Below are 23,650 nucleotides of genomic sequence, written 5' to 3'. Positions count from 1 at the left end.
ATGCGGGACTCGATCCCAGGACCCTGAGATCATGACCTGAGCCGAAGGCAGACGCCTAACCATCTGAGCCACCCAGGCGCCCCTCTCTTCTTTCTTTTTTCAACCAACTTCTTATCAATTCCATTTATAAAATCTTTGATAATTTTCAACTTTACAGTCATATTCCATCCCTTCATTGTATTTACCCTTATTTTTGTACATATACAAGTTTCTCTTTCTTTAAAATTTTGGGAGGCCGTTGTCTTCTAACAGACAAGAATATGCCCATAATCTAGTGTGTGGCACTGATCTATTCACCAGTCTGATCATATTTGATCATATTCTTCTTCTTTTTTTTTTTTCTTTATTTCCCTTTCTTTTCCCCGTGGTTTCGGGTCTCTTCTGATTTGTTTAGTGTATATTTTTCTGGGGTCGTTGTTACCCTGTTAGCATTTTGTTCTCTCATTCACCTATTCTCCTCTGGACAAAATGACAAGATGGAAAAAATCACTTCAAAAAAAAAGAACAAGAAGCAGTACTGACTGCCAGGGACCTAATCAATATGGACATTAGTAAGATGTTGGAACTAGATTTCAGAATGACGATTATAAAGATATTAGCTGGGCTTGAAAAAAGCATGGAAGATACCAGAGAATCCCTTTCTGGAGAAATAAAAGAACTAAAATCTACCAAGTCAAAATCAAAAAGGCTATTAATGAGATGCGTTGGATAAATGAGGCAAAAGAGAGAATTAGTGATATAGAAGACAAAATGGTGGAGAATAAAGAAGCTGAGAAAAAGAGATAAACAACTACTGGATCACAAGGGCAGAATTCGAGAGATAAGTGATACCAAAAGATGAAACAATATTAGAATAATTGGGATCCCAGAAGAAGAAGAAAGAGAGAGAGGGGCAGAAGGTATACTGGAGCAAATTACAGCAGAGAACTTCTCTAATTTGGAGAAGGAACAGGCATCAAAATCCAGGAGGCACAGAGAACCCCCCTCAAAATCAATAGAAATAGGTCAACACCCCGACATCTAATAGTAAAACTTAAAAGTCTCAGAGAAAAAGAGAAAATCCTGAAGGCAGCTCAGGACAAGAGTTCTGTAACCTACAATGGTAGAAATATTAGATTGGCAGCAAACCTATCCACAGAGACCTGGCAGGCCAGAAAGGACAGGCATGATACATTCAGAGCACTAAACGAGAAAAATATGCAGCCAAGAATACTATATCCAGCTAGGCTGTCATTGAAAATTGAAGGAGAAATAAAAAGCTTCTAGGACAAACAAAAACTAAAGGAATTTGCAAACACGAAACCAGGCCTACAAGAAATATTGAAAGGGGTCCTCTAAGCAAAGAGAGAGTCTAAAAGCAACATAGACCAGAAAGGAACACAAACAATATACAGTAACAGTCACCTTACAGGCAATACAATGGCACTAAATTCATATCTTTCAATAGTTACCCTGAATGTAAATGGGCTAAATGCCCCAATCAAAAGGCACAGGGTATCAGATTGGATAAAAAAACAAGACCCATCGATATGCTGCCTGCAAGAGACTTGTTTTATTTTATTTTTATTTTTTTAAAGATTTTATTTATTTATTTGACACAGAGAGAGAGAGAGTGAGAGCAGAAACACAAGCAGGGGGAGTGGGAAAGGGAGAAGCAGGCTTCCCGCTGAGCAGAGAGCCCGATGCAGGGCTCGATCCCAGGACACTGGGATCATGACCTGAGCCGAAGGCAGATGCTCAACGACTGAGCCATCCAGTCGCCCCTGGAATTTTTTTTTTTTTTAAGATTTTATTTTATTTGACAGAGAGAGAGCACAAGTAGGGGGAGCAGCAGGCAGAGGGAGAGGGAGAAGGGGAGCCTTGAGGGGAGCCTGACGTGGGCTCAATCCCAGGACCCCAGGATCATGACCTGAGCCGAAGGCAGACACTTAACTGACTGAGCCACGCAGGCACCCCTTTACAATGGAAATTTTTACAAAATTCCATTGTGTACCTCTATGACAATTTATTTAATCATTCTCCTATATATGAGTGTTTAGGTTGTTTCCAACATTTTACAATAGCAAATAATATTGTATTAAGTAACCCTGTGCCTTTATTTTCTTAATGCTGGAGGTATATCTTCATGGCAAATTTACACAAGTAGGATGGCTGGATAAAAACAAATGTAGTTTTGGTAGATACTGCCAAATCTCTTTCCATCAGAGATGTATCAATTTTTATTCCAGGAAACAATGTAACAATGTCTATTATCTGATAGCTTAACCAACAGAGTATCTTTGTAATTTTTAAATTTATCAATCTGATAGGTGAAAAATGATATCTCAGTGTAGATGCAATTTGCCTTTCTCTTCTTTCATATGTTTTAAGATACACTCACTAAATTTTCATTAGTGTTTGGGTATATTTCTGGATTTTTATTATATTCCACTCATGTGAAAGGACAGTGTGCCTTCTTCGTTAATCATATTAAGAAAAGATCATTCTATGACTTTTATCAAAGTGTTCTAAAATCCATTTTTTCAAATGCCTCTTCAGAAACAAGATACTAGAAAGGAAAACTGGTAAGGGAAAGGAACAGAGAATTGAAAGAAAAAGTAACAGAAATAGCTCTCAAGCCTCACTTTTAAGAGAAATATAAATTAAAATCATCCATATACAAAAATTAACCACAATCAACAACCTAATTATAAAGTTAAAACTGTAAAACTACAGATTTTCCTTCACTTATGATGGGGTTACAACCTGATAAGCCCATTGTACGTAAGTTAAAAATATTAAGTCAAAAATGCACTTAATACATCCAACCCACTGAGTATCATAGCTTAGTCTAGCCTCCCTTATGTGTGCTCAGAACACTTCATTGCCTACAGTTGGGTAAAATCATCTAATACAAAGCCTATTTTATAATACAGTGTTGAATACTTCATGTAATTTACTGAATGCTGTACTGAAAGTGAAAAGCAGAATGATTGTAGAGGTAAAGAATGGTTGTGAGTGTACTGGCTGGTAGGTGTGGCTCACTGCTTCTGCCCAGTATCAGGAGACAGCATCCTATCACATATCTCTAAGCCCAAGAAAAGGTCAAAATTCAAAAATCGAAGTACAGTTTCTATTGAATGCATATTATTTTTGTACCATTGTAGAGTTAAAAAAAATCACAAGTTGAGGGGTGCCTGGGCAGCGCAGTAGGTTAAGCATAGAACTCTTGGGTTTCAGTTCAGGTCGTGATCTCAGGGTCATGAGATCAAGCTCCACGTTACGCTCCATGCTCAGCGCAGAGTCTGTATAAGACTGTCTACCCCTCTCTCTTTGCCCCTCTCCCTCTAAAATAAATAAAATCTTTAAAAATAGATTTTAAAAAAAATCACAAGTTGAACCATAATAAGTTGGGGACTGTCTCTATTTGAAAAATAATATAGGGATAAATCTTCATGCCCTTTTATTTAGCAATGGATTCTTAGATTTGACACTAAAAGCAGGAGCAAAAATAAAAAACAGATGGAAAAGACTAAATTAAAATTTAAAACTTTTGAGCACGAAAGGACATCTTTAAGAAAGTGAAAAGACAAGCTACAAAATGGGAAGAAAGTAGTTCTAAGTTATATATCTGAGGAGGGCTTAGTATTCAAAATATATACAGAACTCTAAACAATGCACAACAAAAGGAAAACTAATTTAGAAATGAACAGAGGACTTGAATACACATTTCTTTAAAGAAGATATACAAATGGCCAACAGACACATGAAAATGTGTTCAAGATCACTGATAATTAAGGAAACACAAATCAAAACCACTACAAGATACCACTCCATATATACTAGGACACTTAAAATAAAAAAATTGGAAAATAGCAAGTGTTGGCAAGGATGTGGAGAAAAGGGAACCATAGTGCACAATTGGTGGGAATATAAACTGGTGCAGCCACTGTGGGAAACAATATGGAGAGAAGGTGAAGAAATAAGAATCCTTATAACATTTTTTGGAAGAACATAAAATGCTACAGCTGCTGTGGGTTAACAATTTGATGGTTCCCTAAAAAGGCAAATAGAATTACCATAGGATCCAGCAATTCCACTTCTACATATTTACCCCCCAAAATCAAGAAAAAAGTACTCAAACAGAATTTGTTCATAAATGTTTAGAGCAGCAATATTCACAATAACCAAAAGGTGGAAATAATCCAAATATCCATCAACAGATGAATAAATTTAAAAATTGTGATCTATGCCACAACGTTATTCAGCCATTAAAAGGAATGAATTATAGATATATGGTACTACCTTGATAAACCTTGAAGACCTTATGGTTAAGTTAAAGAAATCAGACACAAAAGGTCAGATGTTGTAGAACTACTTTTATAATTAAGATGACCAAAACAGGCAAATCTATAGGAACAGAAAGCAGATTAGAATTTGCCAAGGACTGAAGGAGGACAAGAAAATGGGAATGATTAACTTAATAAATACGAGGTACTCTCCTGGAGTGATAAAAACTTCTGATACTAGAGAGAAGTGGTTGCACAACATTCAACATTGTGAACATGCTAAAAGTTGCTGAACTGTACAATTTAAAATGGTTAACTGTAATAAATAAATAAATAGGCTAATTGTATGTTAAGTGAATTTCACCTCAATTTAAAAAAAAAAAAATCACACTGGCACATCATTTTTACATCATTCATAAGACCGACCCCAAAATTTGATAAAAACACTTTGTTGAAAAGACCAAGAAGCAACATCCTCATGTATTACTAATGCGAGCAAAAATGAGTACAATTCCTATAGAAGTTAGGCAATATCTGATATAATTTTACAAATACATTTTCCCACAGACATTCTTCCACAAAGAGCAAATAAGGTATACACAAAATTACTCATTACAGTACTGTTTGTAACAGCAAAAGACTACAAATAATGCAATGGTCTTTTAATAGAAGACTAGTTTAACTAAATTATTATACACACAACACACACAAAGGAATGCTATGATGCTGTGTTAACAAAGCTCCCTATACATAAGTATCTTTTGTATAAGAGTGGTGGGGAAGGAAAGAATATATATTCCTACTTATACATACAGAAATTAGATAAATAATGACAACAGACAGACAGATGAATATACAACTAAGTAGTTAAATGCAGTTAACTCTGTGGAGACAGATGGGAAGGCAGGAAGTGGTAAAGACTTTTTGCTTTAGATATTCTAAAGCTTTCTGGTCTTTTGAAAACTGGGAATGAATTAAAAAAGGAAAAAAAATTAAAGACTACCAGTTGTTTTAAAATCAAAACCAAATCCAACAGAACATTTAACATAGATTAGATAATATATTTAAAGTACATCATTCAGTGCTTGCCTTATACCCATTTTAAGGCTACAAAATTAACAAAGTCACCTTCCTCCAAATAGCATAATCTCCTGCCACTCTCCACCAATCTCAATGCTCTCAGATTCATGTTTAACCTCTATTTATGTCCAAGAGTACCCTGCTTTCTTGTCTTGAAGCATTTATACATGATCTGTTAACTTTGGCCTTTCTCGTCCCCTTTAACTTTCTCTTCCTCAGCCTCAGTCTCACCACAGACTTTCTTCCTCTGAGATGCACTTTCTTACAAATATTCCGACATTTACACATACATAGAGATACAAAGCCTGGGCTGAATCAGAAGCCCCTCTTTGCTATTACCATAGTATCTTGTCCTTAGGGACACAGACTCCAGATTGAGACAAGCCTGGCTTTGAATCTTGAGTTTGGCACTTAAGCTAACTGTATGATGTCCAAAAACTTACCTCAGCCGTTTATTCTCAGTTTCCTGATCTATAAAAATCACGAACTGCCTGATCTGACTATGTAACCAATATATTAAATGAGCAAATGCATGTAAAACACAAAGCATAACACTTATTAAATTGTCGTTAAATTAAAACCAGTGCTGTTATTCTTAAGATGGCACTGGTGAGCACTTTACTGAACTATTGGTATACTTCCCTCTCTGCTCCTTGTAATTAAGCCTCCTTTGAAAATTACAAATACTCTAATACTGCAGAGATTGTCTTGATAACATGCGTATACTCTGAAGAGGAATATACATGCTTAGTACAAGATAGGTGTTCTGTAAATATTTGATAAACTACTTTTGTCAATACTGTGAGTGACAAACAGAAATAAGAAAGCCTTCAAGAAATCAACTGTATTAGTGATCTTAATAAAAGATCACTGTACTTTCTGCGCTGAAAGGCAAAGAATGCTGATTTACGAACTGATTTCCCCCATGTAACACATTATAATCTGTTCAGATTTATCTATTCCTGAGAAGAAAAATATCTATTATCTATTAATATGATAAAAATAAAATTGTATTTTATTTAAAAATACTGTCTACAGACTTCCAAAGAATGATAACCTTAAGAAACCTGATTCTGGTACTTATGTTACCTAAAGCAAATTACTGAAGCTTCAAGTACTTCATCTATACAATGAGGACCAAAACATTGACAAGGATACAAAATAATGAATGTTAGCAACTAGTAAAATTCCTAATATGGAGCATAGGCACAAATAATACCAGTAAATATCACTTATAAAAGCTTATGATCTAAAGTCAACTAACAAATTCATAAACGAATTTTCGATTTCCTTTAAATTTCATAAATTTTTAGAAATCTGTTATTTCATAGCCAAACTGAACAAAAACAAGATGAAATATACTTAAATAGCAATAATTTTCCTTATCAGAAAAAGATTAGGTCATAGTTCTAGGATGGATTATATATAACTAAAGAAAGGTGAAGTAAATTTGACACTGTTGGACTGACAGACTCAATGTAATTATTTATCCCAACATTATGTACCTCGACATCCTGAACACTGGATAAAAAAGTTGATTAAATCCAGAAGTGCGATGTCCCTGTCTTGTTTATATGATTCAATCCAGTCATCCACCACGGACTGTAGGAAAAAAAATATATGAAAATGAAAACTTCAAAATAACTGATATAACAGCAAATAAATTTTTTTAAAGTTTGTGATTTTATCTATGTGTGTCTACCTAAAGAAATCATTTCTCTGCAGCCAAATAAAACTAAAGATTCCTTTATTTTCAAAGGTACTTGAAAGATGAGTTACTAGGTTTCAAAAATCTGTTTAGACCACAATACAAATCTGACAAGTCCAATAATTATTAAGCAACTATAGATACCAATATTCAAACCACACTGTGAGAATAACACCAAAGCTAAGCTAATTACACTTACACACAGAAAGTTTCTAAATATCAAAAAAACCTATTCCATTAGTACTGCATAAAAAGAATACACACCATATATAACCAAATGCATTTTTGTCAGGAATGCAAAACTGAGTCAATATTAGGAAATCAAGTAATTCAATTTATGAAGTAAAGGAGAGAAATTAAATGATCATATTACTAGATCTCAAAATGGTATCTGATAAAATTGTGCAGCCAAGCTTAATAAACAACTCCTAGAAAAACTAGTTAGATGAAATATATATAAACAAGGTGAAGATAAAGATTAAGATATTTGTTGAAATGCTCAAGACATTTCAACTCAAAAAGGAACAAGGCAAGGATGTTTTAAGTTTTTAGTTAAAGCAAAAATGAGTAAAATATTAATAAAGAAAATTCTCCCTTTCCAACAGTTGAAAAAAATACCTAACAATCTCTACTAAGTAAGTGACTCAAAAGATTCATAACGGAAAAAATTTGACAAGACAGGTGACAAAAGATAAATGTACAAAATAACCTTTAGATATTGGCAATATATAAGAAACATAAATGGATAAGCAGCGTGTTCACAACTACAATTATCTAAGAATAAATTCAAGAAAGGTATAAATATTATTGCAGAAAATTATAAAAACTCAAAGGATATAGAAAACCACGTAAATAAGTTTCATATATGGAGTTTAAAAAAAAAAAAAAGCCTTAAAGCTCTATTAATAAAGTCTTTCTAAACTGTTAGGCAGATTTAATGTGATTCCATATAGCATACTTGTAGGCAATATAGTTCGAAGTTTCCTTGGGTGGGGGTAGGGTATCAGAGAAAATGTATGACAATTTTTAAACACTTTTAAAATAAATTTTTACTTTTATATGAAAATACAATTATATACAGTAAGATGTATGAAACTTAAGTTACACCTTGATGAAATTTTACAAATACATATACCTGTGTAATCCTAACCAAGATGAAAGTATAAGACACTTCCAAAACTGAAATGGCTCCCTGATGCTCCCTTCCAGTCAAAAACCATCCCCAGGCGGAGCAAGATGGCGGAGGAGTAGGAGACCTGGATTTCGTCTCCTCTCAGGAATTCAGCTGGATAGGGATCAAACCATTCTGAACACCTACAAACTCAACAGGAGATCAAAGAAAAGAAGAACAACAACTCTCTGAACAGAAAAGCGACCACTTTCTGGAAGGTAGGACCTGCGGAGAAGTGAATCCGAGGCAATATTCGGGAGGATAGACGGCGGGGGTGGGGCCTCCGACGGCCGCTTCTGGCAAGTGATAGAGCCACGGAGCACAAAGTCGGAACTTTTAGAAGTCTGCTCCGCTGAGGGACGTCACTCTGGTGGCGAAGTGGGGGGTGGAACCCTCGCGGGACAGTGTGGTCTCAGGACCCTCGGGGTCACAGAAAGACCGGGGGCGCCTGAGTGCCGCAGAGCTCCCAGGTATCAGAGCAGGGAAGCCGGCTGCAGAGACGGAGCCCAGGCGCGGGCTCTCAGCTCGGGGTTGTCATAGACCGTGATCCGCGGCACAGTCGGGCCACTGAGCCTCCAGCAGGGACCCAACAAGCGGCAGATCCGGGGAGACTCACCTTCTTCCCCCGGGAGGAGCGGCACGGGAGCGCACCGCGGGGATCTGCTGGGTTTGGAGACAACACACGGGGTCGGGGGCCAGAGATAGAAACGCTCGGTCACAGGCCGGGTGAGCACGGAGTGCGGCCGGAGACCGGGGAGACGGGAGTGACTGACGGCTTTTCTCTGGGGGCTCGCTGAGGAGCGGGACCCCGAGTTCTCGGCTCCGCCGGGGCGGAGACTGGGAGGCCGCCATTTTCACTCTCCGCCTCCAAAGCTGTACGGAAAGCTTGCAGGAAACAAAAGCTCCAGAGAGCAAACCCGAGCAGATTACTTAGCCCGGACCGGCAAGGGCGGGGCAATTTTGCCTCCGGCAAAGACATTTGGGAACCACGGCAACAGGCCCCTCCCCCAGAAGATCAGCAAGAACAGCCAGCCAAGACCAAGTTTACCGATCAATGAGAACGGCAGAACTCCAGCGCTAGGGGAACACTGCACATAGAATTCATGGCTTTTTTACCATGATTCGTTAGTCTTTCAAAGTTAATTATTTTTTTTAACTGTCTTTTTCTTTTTTCCTTTTTTCTTTTTTTTTGAATTTTTCTTTTTCCCTTTTTCAACCAACATCTTATCAATCCCTTTTTTAAAAAAAACATTTTTATTTTTCATTTTTAAAGTCATATTCTATCCCTTCATAGTAGTTACCCATATTTTTGGCATATATATATATAAGTTGTTCTCTCTTTAAAATCTTGAGATAGTTTCTTCTAACAGATCAAAATATACTCTAAATCTCTAGTGTATGATTTTTTTCTACTCCCCTGCCTGATCACATTCTCTCCCTTTTTTCTTTCTTTTTTTTTTAATCCTCTTCTTTCTTTTTTCAAACAACTTATCAAATCCTTTTTTAAAATTTTTTATAATTTCCATCTTTACAGTCATATTCCATCCCTTCATCATATCAACCCTTATTTTTGTACATATATAAGTTTTTCTTTCTTTAAAATTTTGGGAGGGACTTTCTTTTAACAGACCAAAATACACCCAAAATCTAGTGTGTGGCACTGATCTATAATCCAGCCTGATCATATTTGATCACATTCTGTTTTTGTTTTGTTTTGTTCTGCTTTTGTTTGTTTTTATCTTTATCTTTTTCTTTTTTCTTTTTTTCTTTCCTTTTCTTTTTTCTCTCTTTCCCTTTCTTTTCCCACTGCTTCAGGTCTTTTCTGATTTGTTTAGAGTATATTTTCTGGGGACGTTGTTACCCTGCTAGCATTTTGTTCTCTCATTAATCTATTCTCCTCTGCACAAAATGACAAGACGGAAAAAATCACCTCAACAAAAAGAACAAGAGGTAGTACCGACTGCCAGGGACCTACTCAATACGGACATTAGTACGATGTCAGATCTAGAGTTCAGAATCATCACTTTAAAGATACTAGCTGGGCTTGAAAAAAACATGGAAGTTATTAGAGAAACCCTTTCTGGAGAAATAAAAGAACTAAAATCGAACCAAGTAGAAATCAAAAAGGCTATTAATGAGGTGCAATCAAATATGGGGGTGCTAACTGCTAGGATAAATGAGGCAGAAAAAAGAATCAGTGAGATAGAAGACCAAATGATGGAAAATAAAGAAGCTGAGAAAAAGAGAGATAAACAACTACTGGATCACGAGGGCAAAATTCGAGAGATAAACGATACCATAAGACGAAACAACATTAGAATAATTGGGATCCCAGAAGAAGAAGAAAGAGAGAGAGGTGCAGAAGGTATAATGGAGCAAATTATAGCAGAGAACTTCCCTAATTTGGGGAAGGAAACAGGCATCAAAATCCAGGAAGCACAGAGAACCCCTCTCAAAATCAATAAAAATAGGTCAACACCCCGACATCTAATAGTAAAACTTACGAGTCTCAGAGACAAAGAGAAAATCCTGAAAGCAGCTCGGGAGAAGAGATATGTAACCTACAATGGTAGAAACATTAGATTGGCAACAGACTTATCCACAGAGACCTGGCAGGCCAGAAAGGACTGGCAGGACATATTCAGAGCACTAAATGAGAAAAATATGCAGCCAAGAATACTATATCCAGCTAGGCTGTCATTGAAAATTGAAGGAGAGATCAAAAGCTTCCAGGACAAACAAAAACTAAAGGAATTTGCAAACACGAAACCAGCCCTACAACAAATATTGAAAGGGGTCCTCTAAGCAAAGAGAGAGCCTAAAAGCAACATAGACCAGAAAGGAACACAAACAATATACAGTAATAGTCACTTTACAGGCAATACAATGGCACTGAACTCCTATCTTTCAATAGTTACCCTGAATGTAAATGGGCTAAATGCCCCAATCAAAAGACACAGGCTATCAGATTGGATTAAAAAACAAGACCCATCGATATGCTGTCTGCAAGAGACTCATTTTAGACCCAAAGACACCCCCAGATTGAAAGTGAGGGGGTGGAAAACCATTTACCATGCTAATGGACACCAAAAGAAAGCTGGGGTGGCAATCCTTATATCAGACAAATTAGATTTTAAACCAAAGACTGTAATAAGAGATGAGGAAGGACACTATATCATACTTAAAGGGTCTATCCAACAAGAAGATCTAACAATTGTAAATATCTATGCCCCTAACATGGGAGCAGCCAATTATATAAGGCAATTAATAACAAAAGCAAAGAAACACATCGACAACAATACAGTAATAGTGGGGGACTTTAACACCCCGCTCACTGAAATGGACAGATCGTCTAAGCAAAAGATCAACAAGGAAATAAAGACTTTAAATGACACACTGGACCAAATGGACTTCACAGACATATTCAGAACATTCCATCCCAAAGCAATGGAATACACATTCTTCTCTAGTGCCCATGGAACATTCTCCAGAATAGATCACATCCTAGGTCATAAATCAGGTCTCAACCGGTACCAGAAGATTGGGATCATCCCCTGCCTATTTTCAGACCACAATGCTTTGAAACTAGAACTCAATCACAAGAGGAAAGTCGGAAAGAACTCAAATACATGGAGGCTAAAGAGCATCCTACTGAAGAATGAATGGGTCAACCAGGAAATTAAAGAAGAATTAAAAAAATTCATGGAAACCAATGAAAATGAAAACACAACTATTCAAAATCTTTGGGATACAGCAAAGGCAGTCCTAAGAGGAAAGTATATAGCAATACAAGCCTTTCTCAAGAAACAAGAAAGGTCTCAAGTACACAACCTAACCCTACACCTAAAGGAGCTGGAGAAAGAACAGCAAATAAAGCCTAAACCCAGCAGGAGAAGAGAAATAATAAAGATCAGAGCAGAAATCAATGAAATAGAAACCAAAAGAACAGTAGAACAGATCAACGAAACTAGGAGCTGGTTCTTTGAAAGAATTAACAAGATTGATAAGCCCCTGGCCAGACTTATCAAAAAGAAAAGAGAAATGACCCAAATCAACAAAATCATGAATGAAAGAGGAGAAATCACAACCAACACCAAAGAAATACAAACAATTATAAGAACATATTATGAGCAACTCTATGCCAACAAATTAGATAACCTGGAAGTAATGGATGCATTCCTAGAGATGTATCAACTACCAAAACTGAACCAAGAAGAAATAGAACACCTGAACAGACCTATAACCACTAAGGAAATAGAAGCAGTCATCAAAAATCTCCCAAAACACAAAAGCCCAGGGCCAGATGGCTTCCCAGGGGAATTCTACCAAACATTTAAAGAAGAATTAATACCTATCCTTCTGAAACTGTTCCAAAAAATAGAAATGGAAGGAAAACTTCCAAACTCATTTTATGAGGCCAGCATTACCTTGATCCCAAAACCAGACAAAGACCCCATCAAAAAGGAGAATTACAGACCAATATCCCTGATGAACATGGATGCAAAAATTCTCACCAAAATACTAGCCAGTAGGATCCAACAGTACATTAAAAGGATTATTCACCACGACCAAGTCGGATTTATCCCTGGGCTGCAAGGTTGGTTCAACATCCGCAAATCAATCAACGTGATACAATACATTAACAAAAGAAAAAACAAGAATCACATGATCCTCTCAATAGATGCAGAAAAAGCATCTGACAAAGTACAGCATCCTTTCTTGATCAAAACTCTTCAGAGTATAGGGATAGAGGGTACATACCTCAATATCATAAAAGCCATCTATGAAAAACCTACAGCGAATATCATTCTCAATGGGGAAAAACTGAGAGCTTTCCCCCTAAGGTCAGGAACGCGGCAGGGATGTCCACTATCACCACTGCTATTCAACATAGTATTGGAAGTCCTAGCCACAGCAATCAGACAACAAAAAGAAATAAAAGGCATCCAAATTGGCAAAGAAGAAGTCAAACTCTCACTCTTTGCAGATGATATGATACTTTATGTGGAAAATCCCAAAGACTCCACCCCAAAACTGCTAGAACTCATACAGGAATTCAGTCAAGTGGCAGGATATAAAATCAATGCACAGAAGTCAGTGGCATTCCTATACACCAACAACAAGTCAGAAGAAAGAGAAATTAAGGAGTCGATCCCATTTACAATTGCACCCAAAACCATAAGATACCTAGGAATAAATCTAACCAAAGAGGCAAAGGATCTGTACTCAGAAAACTATAAAATACTCATGAAAGAAATTGAGGAAGACACAAAGAAATGGAAAAACATTCCATGCTCATGGATTGGAAGAACAAATATTGTGAAGATGTCAATCCTACCTAGAGCAATCTACACATTCAATGCAATCCCCATCAAAATACCATCCACTTTCTTCAAAGAAATGGAACAAATAATCCTAAAATTTGTATGGAACCAGAAAAGACCCCGAATAGCCAGAGGAATGTTGAAAAAGAAAAGCAAAGCTGGCGGCATCACAATTCCAGACTTCCAGCTCTACTACAAAGCTGTCATCATCAAGACAGTATGGTACTGGCACAAAAACAGACACATAGATCAATGGAACAGAATAGAGAGCCCAGAAATGGACCCTCAACTCTATGGTCAACTAATCTTTGACAAAGCAGGAAAGAATGTCCAATGGAAAAAAGACAGTCTCTTCAACAAATGGTGTTGGGAAAATTGGACAGCCACATGCAGAAGAATGAAACTGGACCATTTCCTTACACCACACACAAAAATAGACTCCAAATGGTTGAAAGACCTCAATGTGAGACAGGAGTCCATCAAAATCCTAAAGGAGAACACAGGCAGCAACCTCTTCGACCTCAGCCGCAGCAACTTCTTCCTAGAAACATCGCCAAAGGCAAGGGAAGCAAGGGCAAAAATGAACTATTGGGACTTCATCAAGATAAAAAGCTTTTGCAAAGCAAAGGAAACAGTCAACAAAACCAAAAGACAACTGACAGAATGGGAGAAGATATTTGCAAATGACATATCAGATAAAGGGCTAGTAGCCAAAATCTATAAAGAACTCATCAAACTCAACACCCAAAGAACAAAGAATCCAATCAAGAAATGGGCAGAAGACATGAACAGACATTTTTCCAAAGAAGACATCCAAATGGCCAACAGACACATGAAAAAGTGTTCAATATCGCTCGGCATCAGGGAAATCCAAATCAAAACCTCAATGAGATACCACCTCACACCAGTCAGAATGGCTAAAATTAACAAGTCAGGAAATGACAGATGTTGGCGGGGATGCAGAGAAAGGGGAACCCTCCTACACTGTTGGTGGGAATGCAAGCTGGTGCAGCCACTCTGGAAAACAGTATGGAGGTTCCTCAAAAAGTTGAAAATAGAGCTACCATATGATCCAGCAATTGCACTACTGGGTATTTACCCCAAAGATACAAAAGTAGGGACCCGAAAGGCTACGTGCACCCCAATGTTTATAGCAGCAATGTCCACAATAGCCAAACTGTGGAAAGAGCCAAGATGTCCATCAACAGATGAATGGATAAAGAAGATGTGGTATATATATACAATGGAATATTATGCAGCCATCAAAAGGAATAAGATCTTGCCATTTGCAACGACGTGGATGGAACTGGAGGGTATTATGCTGAGCGAAATAAGTCAAACAGAGAAAGACATGTATCATATGACCTCACTGATATGAGGAATTCTTAATCTCAGGAAACAAACTGAGGGTTGCTGGAGCGGGGGGTGGGGTGGGAGGGATGGGGTGACTGGGTGATGGACACTGGGGAGGGTATGTGTTCTGGTAAGCGCTGTGAATTGTGCAAGACTGTTGAATCTCAGATCTGTACCTCTGAAACAAATAATGCAATATATGTTAAGAAAGAAAAAAAGAAGAAGAAGAATGTAGCAGGAGGGGAAGAATGAAGGGGGGGAAATCGGAGGGGGAGAAGAACCATGAGAGACGATGGACTCTGAAAAACAAACTGAGGGTTCTAGAGGGGAGGGGGTTGGGAGGATGGGTTAGCCTGGTGATGGGTATTGAGGAGGGCACATTCTGCATGGAGCACTGGGTGTTATGCACAAACAATGAATCATGGAACACTAAATCTAAAACTAATGATGTAATGTATGGGGATTAACATAACAATAAAAAAATTAAAAAAAAAAAAAAAAACCATCCCCAGCTCAAAGGGTTTAACTATTATTCCTTAACAATGGACATGTTTTTGAAATTCATATAAATAGTATCATCTTTTATGTTTGACTTCTTTTAATCAAAGTTTATCAGTTGTTATGTGTATTAGTACTTTAATTTTTTGCACTGCTGGGTAGCATCTGATCGTATTAACATACCATAATTTATTATCCATTTTACTATTTAAGGACAGGACTACTGTTTCCATTTTAAGGCTATCATGAATAAAATTGCCATAAACATGACTGTACACATATTGTGATGGACATAAACTTTTTTCTGTTGTGTATATGCCCAGTAGCAAACTTACTAACACATAGAACATATGTGTGTAGATGGTTAGTAGACAATGCCCTACAATTTTCCAAAACAAGTGTACTAAATTATACTTCCATCAGCAATTTATGAAATCTACCAATGTATGAGATTGGGTGTTCCACATCCTCACCAATACTATGTATCATCAATAGTATTAATTTAACCATTCTGGTTGAGCATATGCCTTCTTTAATGACCTCTTCCACTGAAGAGCAACCACATTCCCTTCTTCCATGTGAAAGAGAGGACTTTTTTTTAATTGCTAATGTATATAACACTCTGTTTCTCTGTCTCATCACATTAGTGTCTGGAAGGTTTTACTTTGAAGGTAAACAGAAAATTTTTAGAAAGAATATTACAGTTGGAAGGTAAAAAGAAAAAGAAAGAATACCATGATATCTGTTCAAGGTTCAGTTCTGCTGAATAATGTGTCAAGGACATGTTGACTAAGAATGGTGGTGAGGACAAGGAATGGATAAAGCAGGTCAAGTGATTTTAAAACTCACAGCTCAAGCAAAAATGCTTTCTGACCAAGGTAAGGAAGTATGGCACAAAGCTAAAGAGGAAGCCATTTCTCCACTTCTACATGGGGCCCATAATTGTGAAAACAGTCTGAAGATGGTGAACAAATTTTAATTCCCAAAGTGACAGTACGAATGTATAATCCCACCAGCTGTATGTGAGGAGTCCAAAAACATTCTGAATAAAACTAGTTAATAGGGACTTGAGCATTATAAATATTAAAATTTAACACAAAAAGTGGGTGCCTGGGTGGCTCAGTTGGTTAAGCGACTGCCTTCAGCTCAGGTCATGATCCTGGAGTCCCAGGATCGAGTCCCGCATCGGGCTCCCTGCTCAGCGGGGAGTCTGCTTCTCCCTCTGACCCTCCTCCCTCTCATGCTCTCTGTCTCTCATTCTCTCTCTCGCAAATAAAATCTTAAAAAAAAAAAAAAAAAATTAACACAAAAGTACTGAAAATAATATAGATCAAATATAATGTAGGACTAGAAAATATAAGAAAATAGAGCACAGAAATAAATCCAGGTATATACAGAACTTAAGCTATAACAAAGGAGATACTTCAATTTTTGAGGAAAAGGAGTGGTTAATTTAATAAATGATTCTGGTATAATTTGTTATTCTTCTGAAAGGAAACATTTTAAAAGAGGGGGGTAAAAGCCAAAGAATCTAAAGAACTAAACTCCAGAAAGATAAATCCTTCTTGAATTGGCAGACATTGCTGGTTGTTAGAGGCACTGCCAAGTATGGGCATAGGTTGCTGAATTATACAGTATTTCATAATATATAAGGCCTTGGCTTAGCCTAGGGGACAGGATAAAACAGAAAACCACATAAGACACATTGTGGGGAATCTTCATAGAGAAAATATTTTTAAGTAGCCATACGGTACACACACAGGGGACCAAAGGATAAGAAATATGGCACATGTCTCATCAAAAAGAATGAAAGCCAAGGGGTAATGAAAAAACGTATTTAAAGTACGGAAAGAAAAAACTGCCCATCACTTGGTGAAAAAACCCAGCTTCCCTGTGATCCCACAAAGATCCACAAATGGACAGCAATCCACGAACAACTCCAGGAGACCTCTAGAGTCCACTTAGGACATTTTAACAACAAGAAAAGTGAGAATCATCACATGAGAAGGAAGGCAACTTCATTTTTCATGCATAATCCCATCCCCCAAACTAACACCAGTTCACAGTGCTCAGAAGGAACTTCCCAGTTAAAAAGAGTTCCTCTTGCTAGGAAAGGAAGAATATGGTGAGCAACCAGTTCCCCAGCCTTGCAGGACACTGTGCAGAAGTCCACCTTTGGTTTCACCCCCAGATCAGCAACCCATAGATGTACTGAGTTAGCTAGGAACAAGGAATAAAAGCAGAAGCTATTAATAGCAGACAAGCACCAGCAGCAATCATGGTTCAGAGACCTACTCTACAGACAAACTCGGCATATTTTACCACTGACAAAGCCAAAGGTTAGCACAGCCACTGTGGACTCCTGCAGATCTTGCCAGATTTCTCCCCACAGGTATTTCTGTTGGCTGAAACCAGCTGCCTGAGTCTCTCCCTGAAACCTTTCCCTGCCACCACCAGATCTGCCCCACACCCATGCAGGATCTCTATGGCTGCAGAAGTGTAAGACGCCAGTCACCTGAGTCCCTCTGTAGCCACACAGGAGCCAATGAGCCACATATGCAGCCAACTTGAGCTTCTACAGCTAGGTGAGTATAAGACACCAGCCTAGTGCCACTTCCCCATCACTGAACACTGTTCCCACACTCAGAGGTAGCCCCTCTAGCTGTGCACCACTGACCTAACACTCATCACTGGCCTCCCACTGCAGCATGCATGCACAAGGCTAGCGAAATAGGCAGCCACTGATGAGTATACCAAAAGCCAAGAAACCCTGCAGCTGCTGGTAGGCTCAGATCAGGAGGCCCTGCCTTCTGTCACTGTCTGGGTCCACCTTGCCCATCTGTACCTAGCTCCTCTAGGCTGTGTACCCACAACTGCAACCCACCAAGCCCCACCCATGGCCTCCACCAGAGGGTGCTTGCCTGGAGGGAGTATGCAACCACAGGAGAGCACACTGCCAGCCAGGGCCTCTACAGCTACCAGTGAGCCCATATTTGGCTCTAGCCCTTGCTACCTGCACTGATACTTATTACTATAACTGTGTCTGAGGCAGGTCTCTTCCACTGCATAGGCAACTCCAGCTACCCACCACAGCTGAGTGTGTGCACCCCATTGGCTCTGGCCATGATCACTGTCTGCCTTGGTCCCTAGCTACCAAACTGGAGGTGTTGCTTAGGACCCAAACAGCCCTTGCAGCCAGTACAGATCTTCCACAGTGCTCACTAAAAACCACCTGGTTGTCAATGCAGTGGAACATGGTGGCCTGAACTGAAAAGACATCACGCCTTCCTGGACCCAGTGCCACCACATGCCACATTGCTTACCCTATACCAGTAGACCAAAGGTCACCGCATGAATAAGTGTGCCCTCACACACAGGTAAAAGGCTCCCCTTATGGAAGAGGTAACTGCTTCTTAATGCATAGACATGAAAGCACAGCTTCAGGATTATGAAGAATCAAGGAACTTTGTCTCCACAAAAGGAATGAGGTATACCTCCAGTAACTGGCCCAAAGAAATCCAGATCCAGAAACTGTTGGACAAAGAATTCAAAATAGTTTTTTGTGATTGCTTCTGCAGCACATATACTAAATTGAAATGATACAGAGATGAGCATGGCCCCTATGCAAGGATGACATGCAAACTCATTAAGCATTCCAAAATTAAAAAAAAAAAATTATACACCTAATCAGAGAGGTCCAAAAGAACACAGATAAACAAAGATACCAGAAAAAATATATAATAACAAAATAAAAAGTTTAACAAAGAAAGAAAATGTAAGAAAGCACAACAGAAATTCTGGAGCTAAAGAATACAATGAGTATAATGAAGAATTGAGTAAGAGTTTCAACAATGAACTTGAATAAGCTGAAGGGAGAATCAGTAAGCTAGAACACAGATCAAATGAAATTATCTAAATATAGCAGCAAAAAGAAGAGTGACAAGGAATGAAGAAAGCTTATGGGAATTATGGCATACTGACAAAAGAAATAACATATACATCATTGGAGTCCCAAAAGGAAATGAGAAAAAAATACAGAAAGCTTATTTTAAAAAATAATGCATCAAGTTATTTTATTTCTCTTTTGATTTCTTTTGACACACTGTTCAACAGCATGTTTAATCTCCACATATTTATGGATTTTCCAGTTTTTTTCATGTAATTAATTTCTAGTTTCATACTATTGTGGACGTAAAATAAATATGCTTGATATGATTTTGATCATCATTAAGACTTGTTTTCAGGGGGCGCCTGGGTGGCTCAGATGGTTAACTGTCTGCCTTCAGCTCAGGTCATGATCCTGGGGTCCTGGGATCGAGCCCCACATCGGGTTCCTGGCTCAGCGGGGAGCCTGCTTCTCCCTCTCCCTCTGCCTCTCCCCCTGCTCATGCTCTCTCTCTCTATCTCTGTGTCTCAAATGAATAAATAAAATCTTAAAAAAAAAAAAGTTTAAAAGAAAAAAAAGACTTGTTTTCTGGCCTAACACATGATCTATCTTGGAAAATTGTTCCATGTGAACTTGAGAAGAATGTGTATTCTGTTCTTTTGGATGAAATGTCTTGCAAATATCTGTTAGGACTATTTAGTCTAACCTGTCATTTAAGGTTTCCTTACTGACTCTGTATAAATCATCTATGAATTGATGTAAGTGGGGTATTAAAGTCCCCCACTATTATTGGATTGCTGTACATTTCTCCCTTTAGGTCTCTTTAATATTTTCTTTACATATTTAGGTGCTCCTATGTTGGGTGCATAAATATTTACAAATGCTGTATCATCTTATAGGATTGACCCCTTTATCATTATGTAACAGGATTTGTTGTCTCATATTACAATCCTTGTTTTTAAAATCTATTTTGGCTGGTGTAAATATAGCTAATCCAGCTTTCTTATAGTTTCCATTTGCATGGGATACCTTTTTCCATCCCTTTGATTTAAGGCCATGTGAGTCCTTATATCTAAGGTGAGTCTCTCACCATGTAGATGGATCTTCTTATTGTTATCCATTCAGCTGCTCCATGTCTTCTGATTTGCAAACTTAGTCCATTTACATTTAAAGTAATTACTGATAAGTATGTACTTAATGCCATTTTGTTTATTTCCTGGCTATCTTTGTAGTTCTTCTCTATTCTTTTCTTCTTCCCTTGAAACACAGGAAAATGTAAATTTAACATACCAAAATTTATGGGATGGAGCAAAAGCAGTTCTAAGAGGGAAGCTCACAGTGATAAATGCTTATATCAAGAAACAATAAAAACCTCAAATATATAACCTAACTGTATACCTAAAGGAACTAGAAAAAAAAAAAAAACAACAAATAAAGACCAAAGTTAGAAGGAAATAATAAAGATGAGAGTAGAAATAAGTGAAATAGAAACTAAAAGGATAATAGAAAAGATCAATGAAACTAAGAGCTGCTTCTTTGAAAAGATGAACAAAACTGACAAACCTTTGGACTCGTCTAGAAGAAAGACGACTCAAAATCAGACCTAAGACATGTTATGACTGATACCACTGAAATAGAAAGGATCCTAAGATATTACTATAAATAATCATATGCTAAGAAATTGGACAACTTAGAAAAAATGGATAAATTCTTAGAAAATAAAAACTCCCAAGACCGAACCATTATCTAATAGAAAACCTGCACTTACTAGTAAGGAGACTAAATAAGTTATGAAAAGCCTCCTAACAAACAACAGTACAGGACGAGTCAGCTTCTCTGGTGAATTCTACCAAACATTCAAATTAGAATTAATACAAATCCTTTCTAATAGAAGAGGAGGAAACTTTACCAAACTCACTTTAAGAGGCAAGCATTACCCTGATCCCAAAACAAGATACAGATACCTTGCAGGCCAGGAGAAAATGGAAAGATAAATTCAAAGTGCTAAAAGAAAGAAACTATCAACCAAGAATACTTTACCTAGTAATGCTGTCCTTCAAAACTGAAAGTGAAATAAAGACCTTCCCTAAACAAAAGTTGAGGGAACTCATCACCACTAAACCTGCATTACAAGAAATGCTGAAAAGAGATTTGAGCTGAAACAAAAGGACTCTATTATTAACATGAAAACATGACAAAATACAGAACTCCTGGGTGGCTCAGTTGGTTAAGCATCTGCCTTCGGCTCAGGTCATGATCCTGGAGTCCCAGGATTGAGCCCCCCCGTCAGGCTCCCTGCTCAGGGGGAGTCTGCCTTTCCCTCTCCCCCTCCCCCCACTTGTTCTTTCTCTCTCTCTCTCTCTCTCTCTCTCTCTCTCAAATAAATAAATAAAATCTTTAAAAAAGACCATGATAATATATGACACACATAGCACATGGACAGATTCAGAACCCCTAATATTATAATATGGTAGTGTGTTAACTACTTTAATATAAAAGTTAAAGGACAAAAATATTAAAAATAGCTATCACTTTAATGAACACACAATATAAAAAATGTAAATGTGACATCAAAAACATAAACATAAAAGTGGGGGGATCTTGTAGAGATAGCTGCACTCTCATGTTCACTGCATCATTTTTCACAATGGCCAAAATATGGAAACAACCTAAGTGCCTATCAATGGGTGAATGAATAAGGAAAATGTAGTATATATACATTGGAATACTTTTCAGCCAAGAGAAAGAAGGAAATCCTGTCACTTGTAACCACCTGGATAAACCTTCAAGTCATAATGCTAAGTGAAATAAGTCAGACAGAGAAAAAATATACTGCATGATTTCACTTATACAGGGAATCTAAAAAAAAGCCAAACTCAGAGAAACAGACATAGAGTGGTGGTTACCAGGGACTGGAAGATAGGGGAAATGGGAAGGAATCAGTCAAAGGATTTAAACTTCCAATTATAAGATTAACAAGTTCTGGGGATAATGTACAGAATGATGATTACAGCTAATAATACTGTACTCTTTAATCTTAAATGTTATCACCACAAAAAACAAATGGAAATAATACAAAGGGATGGTGTGTTATTAGCTAATGCTATAGTGGTAATCATTTTGCAATATACAAATAAATCAAAGTTACACACTTCAAACTTACACAATGTTATATGTCAACTGTATCTCAATAAAAATGAGGGAAAAAAGAAAAAATGCAGAATTTTTTAACCAGCAAAAAATATCTTTCAAATAAAAGCAAAATAAAAACTTTTCAGACTAAGAAAACTAAAACAAAACCAAGCAAATAGACTAAACATTCCTCTTGAAAGACAAAGACCATCCACACTGTATAAAAAGACCCAATCACACTATCTACAAGAGACACACTTTACATATAGAAGCACAGACAGATTGTACTGAAAGAATGAAAAAAATACGTATCATGCAAACTTTATAATAAAGCTATTATGACTATATTTCTATCATACAAAAGTAGAAATCAAGACAAGGAGTATTACAAATATTAAAAAGCATTTTATAATAATAAAGTGGTAAATTTATCATGAAGAAACACATTATGAAGAAAATACATTATCAAAATCTGTAGAATGCAGATTTTTAGAACTTAGTCTAAAACAGTGTTTAGAGAGAAATATATAGCTTTAAATATTTACAAAAAAAAAGGTCTAATTCAATGATTTAAGCTTCCACCTTAAGAAACTCCTATTATGTTTCTTTTTTTTTTTTTTGAAGATTTTATTTATTTATTTGACACAGAGAGAGAGAGAGAGAGAGAGCACAAGCAGGAGGAGCAGCAGAGGGAGAGGGAGAAGCAGACTCCCTGCTGAGCAGGGAGCCCTATGTGGGACTCAATCCCAGTGACCTGGGATCATGACCTGAGCCGAAGGCAGACGCTTAACCGACTGAGCCACCCAGGCACCCTCCTATTACATTTCAATATAAGTTGTCCTCATTTAAGGAGTAGGGAAAGATAAGCAGTACAATTTCAAGATTACCAGTAAGAACACCTTTTTTTTTTAAGTAATCTGTACACCCAACGTGGGCTCGAACTTACAACCCCAAGATCAAGATTCACATACTCTACTGACTGAGGCAGCCAGGCACCCCACAAAGAACACTTCTGGTAACATACCTACAGTCTCTCAAAGAGAAGGTCACAGCTTTTGAATATCTGAATTATAAGTTAAAGTCACACAATCATTCTGGGACCTAAGCTGACAGAAGCTCTATGATCCCCTATAAGAGGCTTCCAAGGTTGACCCTGAGAAATCAATATCCAGCTGATAAAGAGGAAAACAAAGAAAAGCATGGCAGATTTTTATAATTCAGGCTTGGTAG

The 23,650-nt window shown here is 37.5% G+C and overlaps 1 protein-coding gene and 1 non-coding gene across 3 annotated transcripts in view; one reads left to right on the top strand and one right to left on the bottom strand.

Annotated features, from left to right (window-relative positions):
* The window catches only part of STAG1 (STAG1 cohesin complex component), a 426,191-nt gene that overhangs the window by 232,868 nt on the left and 169,673 nt on the right, over positions 1-23,650 (bottom strand). For both annotated transcript variants that reach the window (XM_078071550.1, XM_078071557.1), the window contains one exon: positions 6,854-6,950. In XM_078071550.1, the coding sequence (XP_077927676.1) occupies positions 6,854-6,950 (97 nt within the window). The remainder of the gene's footprint in view (positions 1-6,853; positions 6,951-23,650) is intronic.
* Positions 18,965-19,067, top strand: LOC118528538 (U6 spliceosomal RNA). The gene has a single exon (XR_004913709.1). It is a non-coding gene; the product is annotated as a U6 spliceosomal RNA (small nuclear RNA).

The sequence above is a fragment of the Halichoerus grypus genome, chromosome 1, assembly GCF_964656455.1.
Source record: "Halichoerus grypus chromosome 1, mHalGry1.hap1.1, whole genome shotgun sequence".
NCBI classification, from domain to species: Eukaryota; Metazoa; Chordata; class Mammalia; order Carnivora; family Phocidae; genus Halichoerus; species Halichoerus grypus.
The sequence above is the reverse complement of the archived record's forward strand: the minus strand, read 5'-3'. Positions and strand labels throughout refer to the sequence as shown.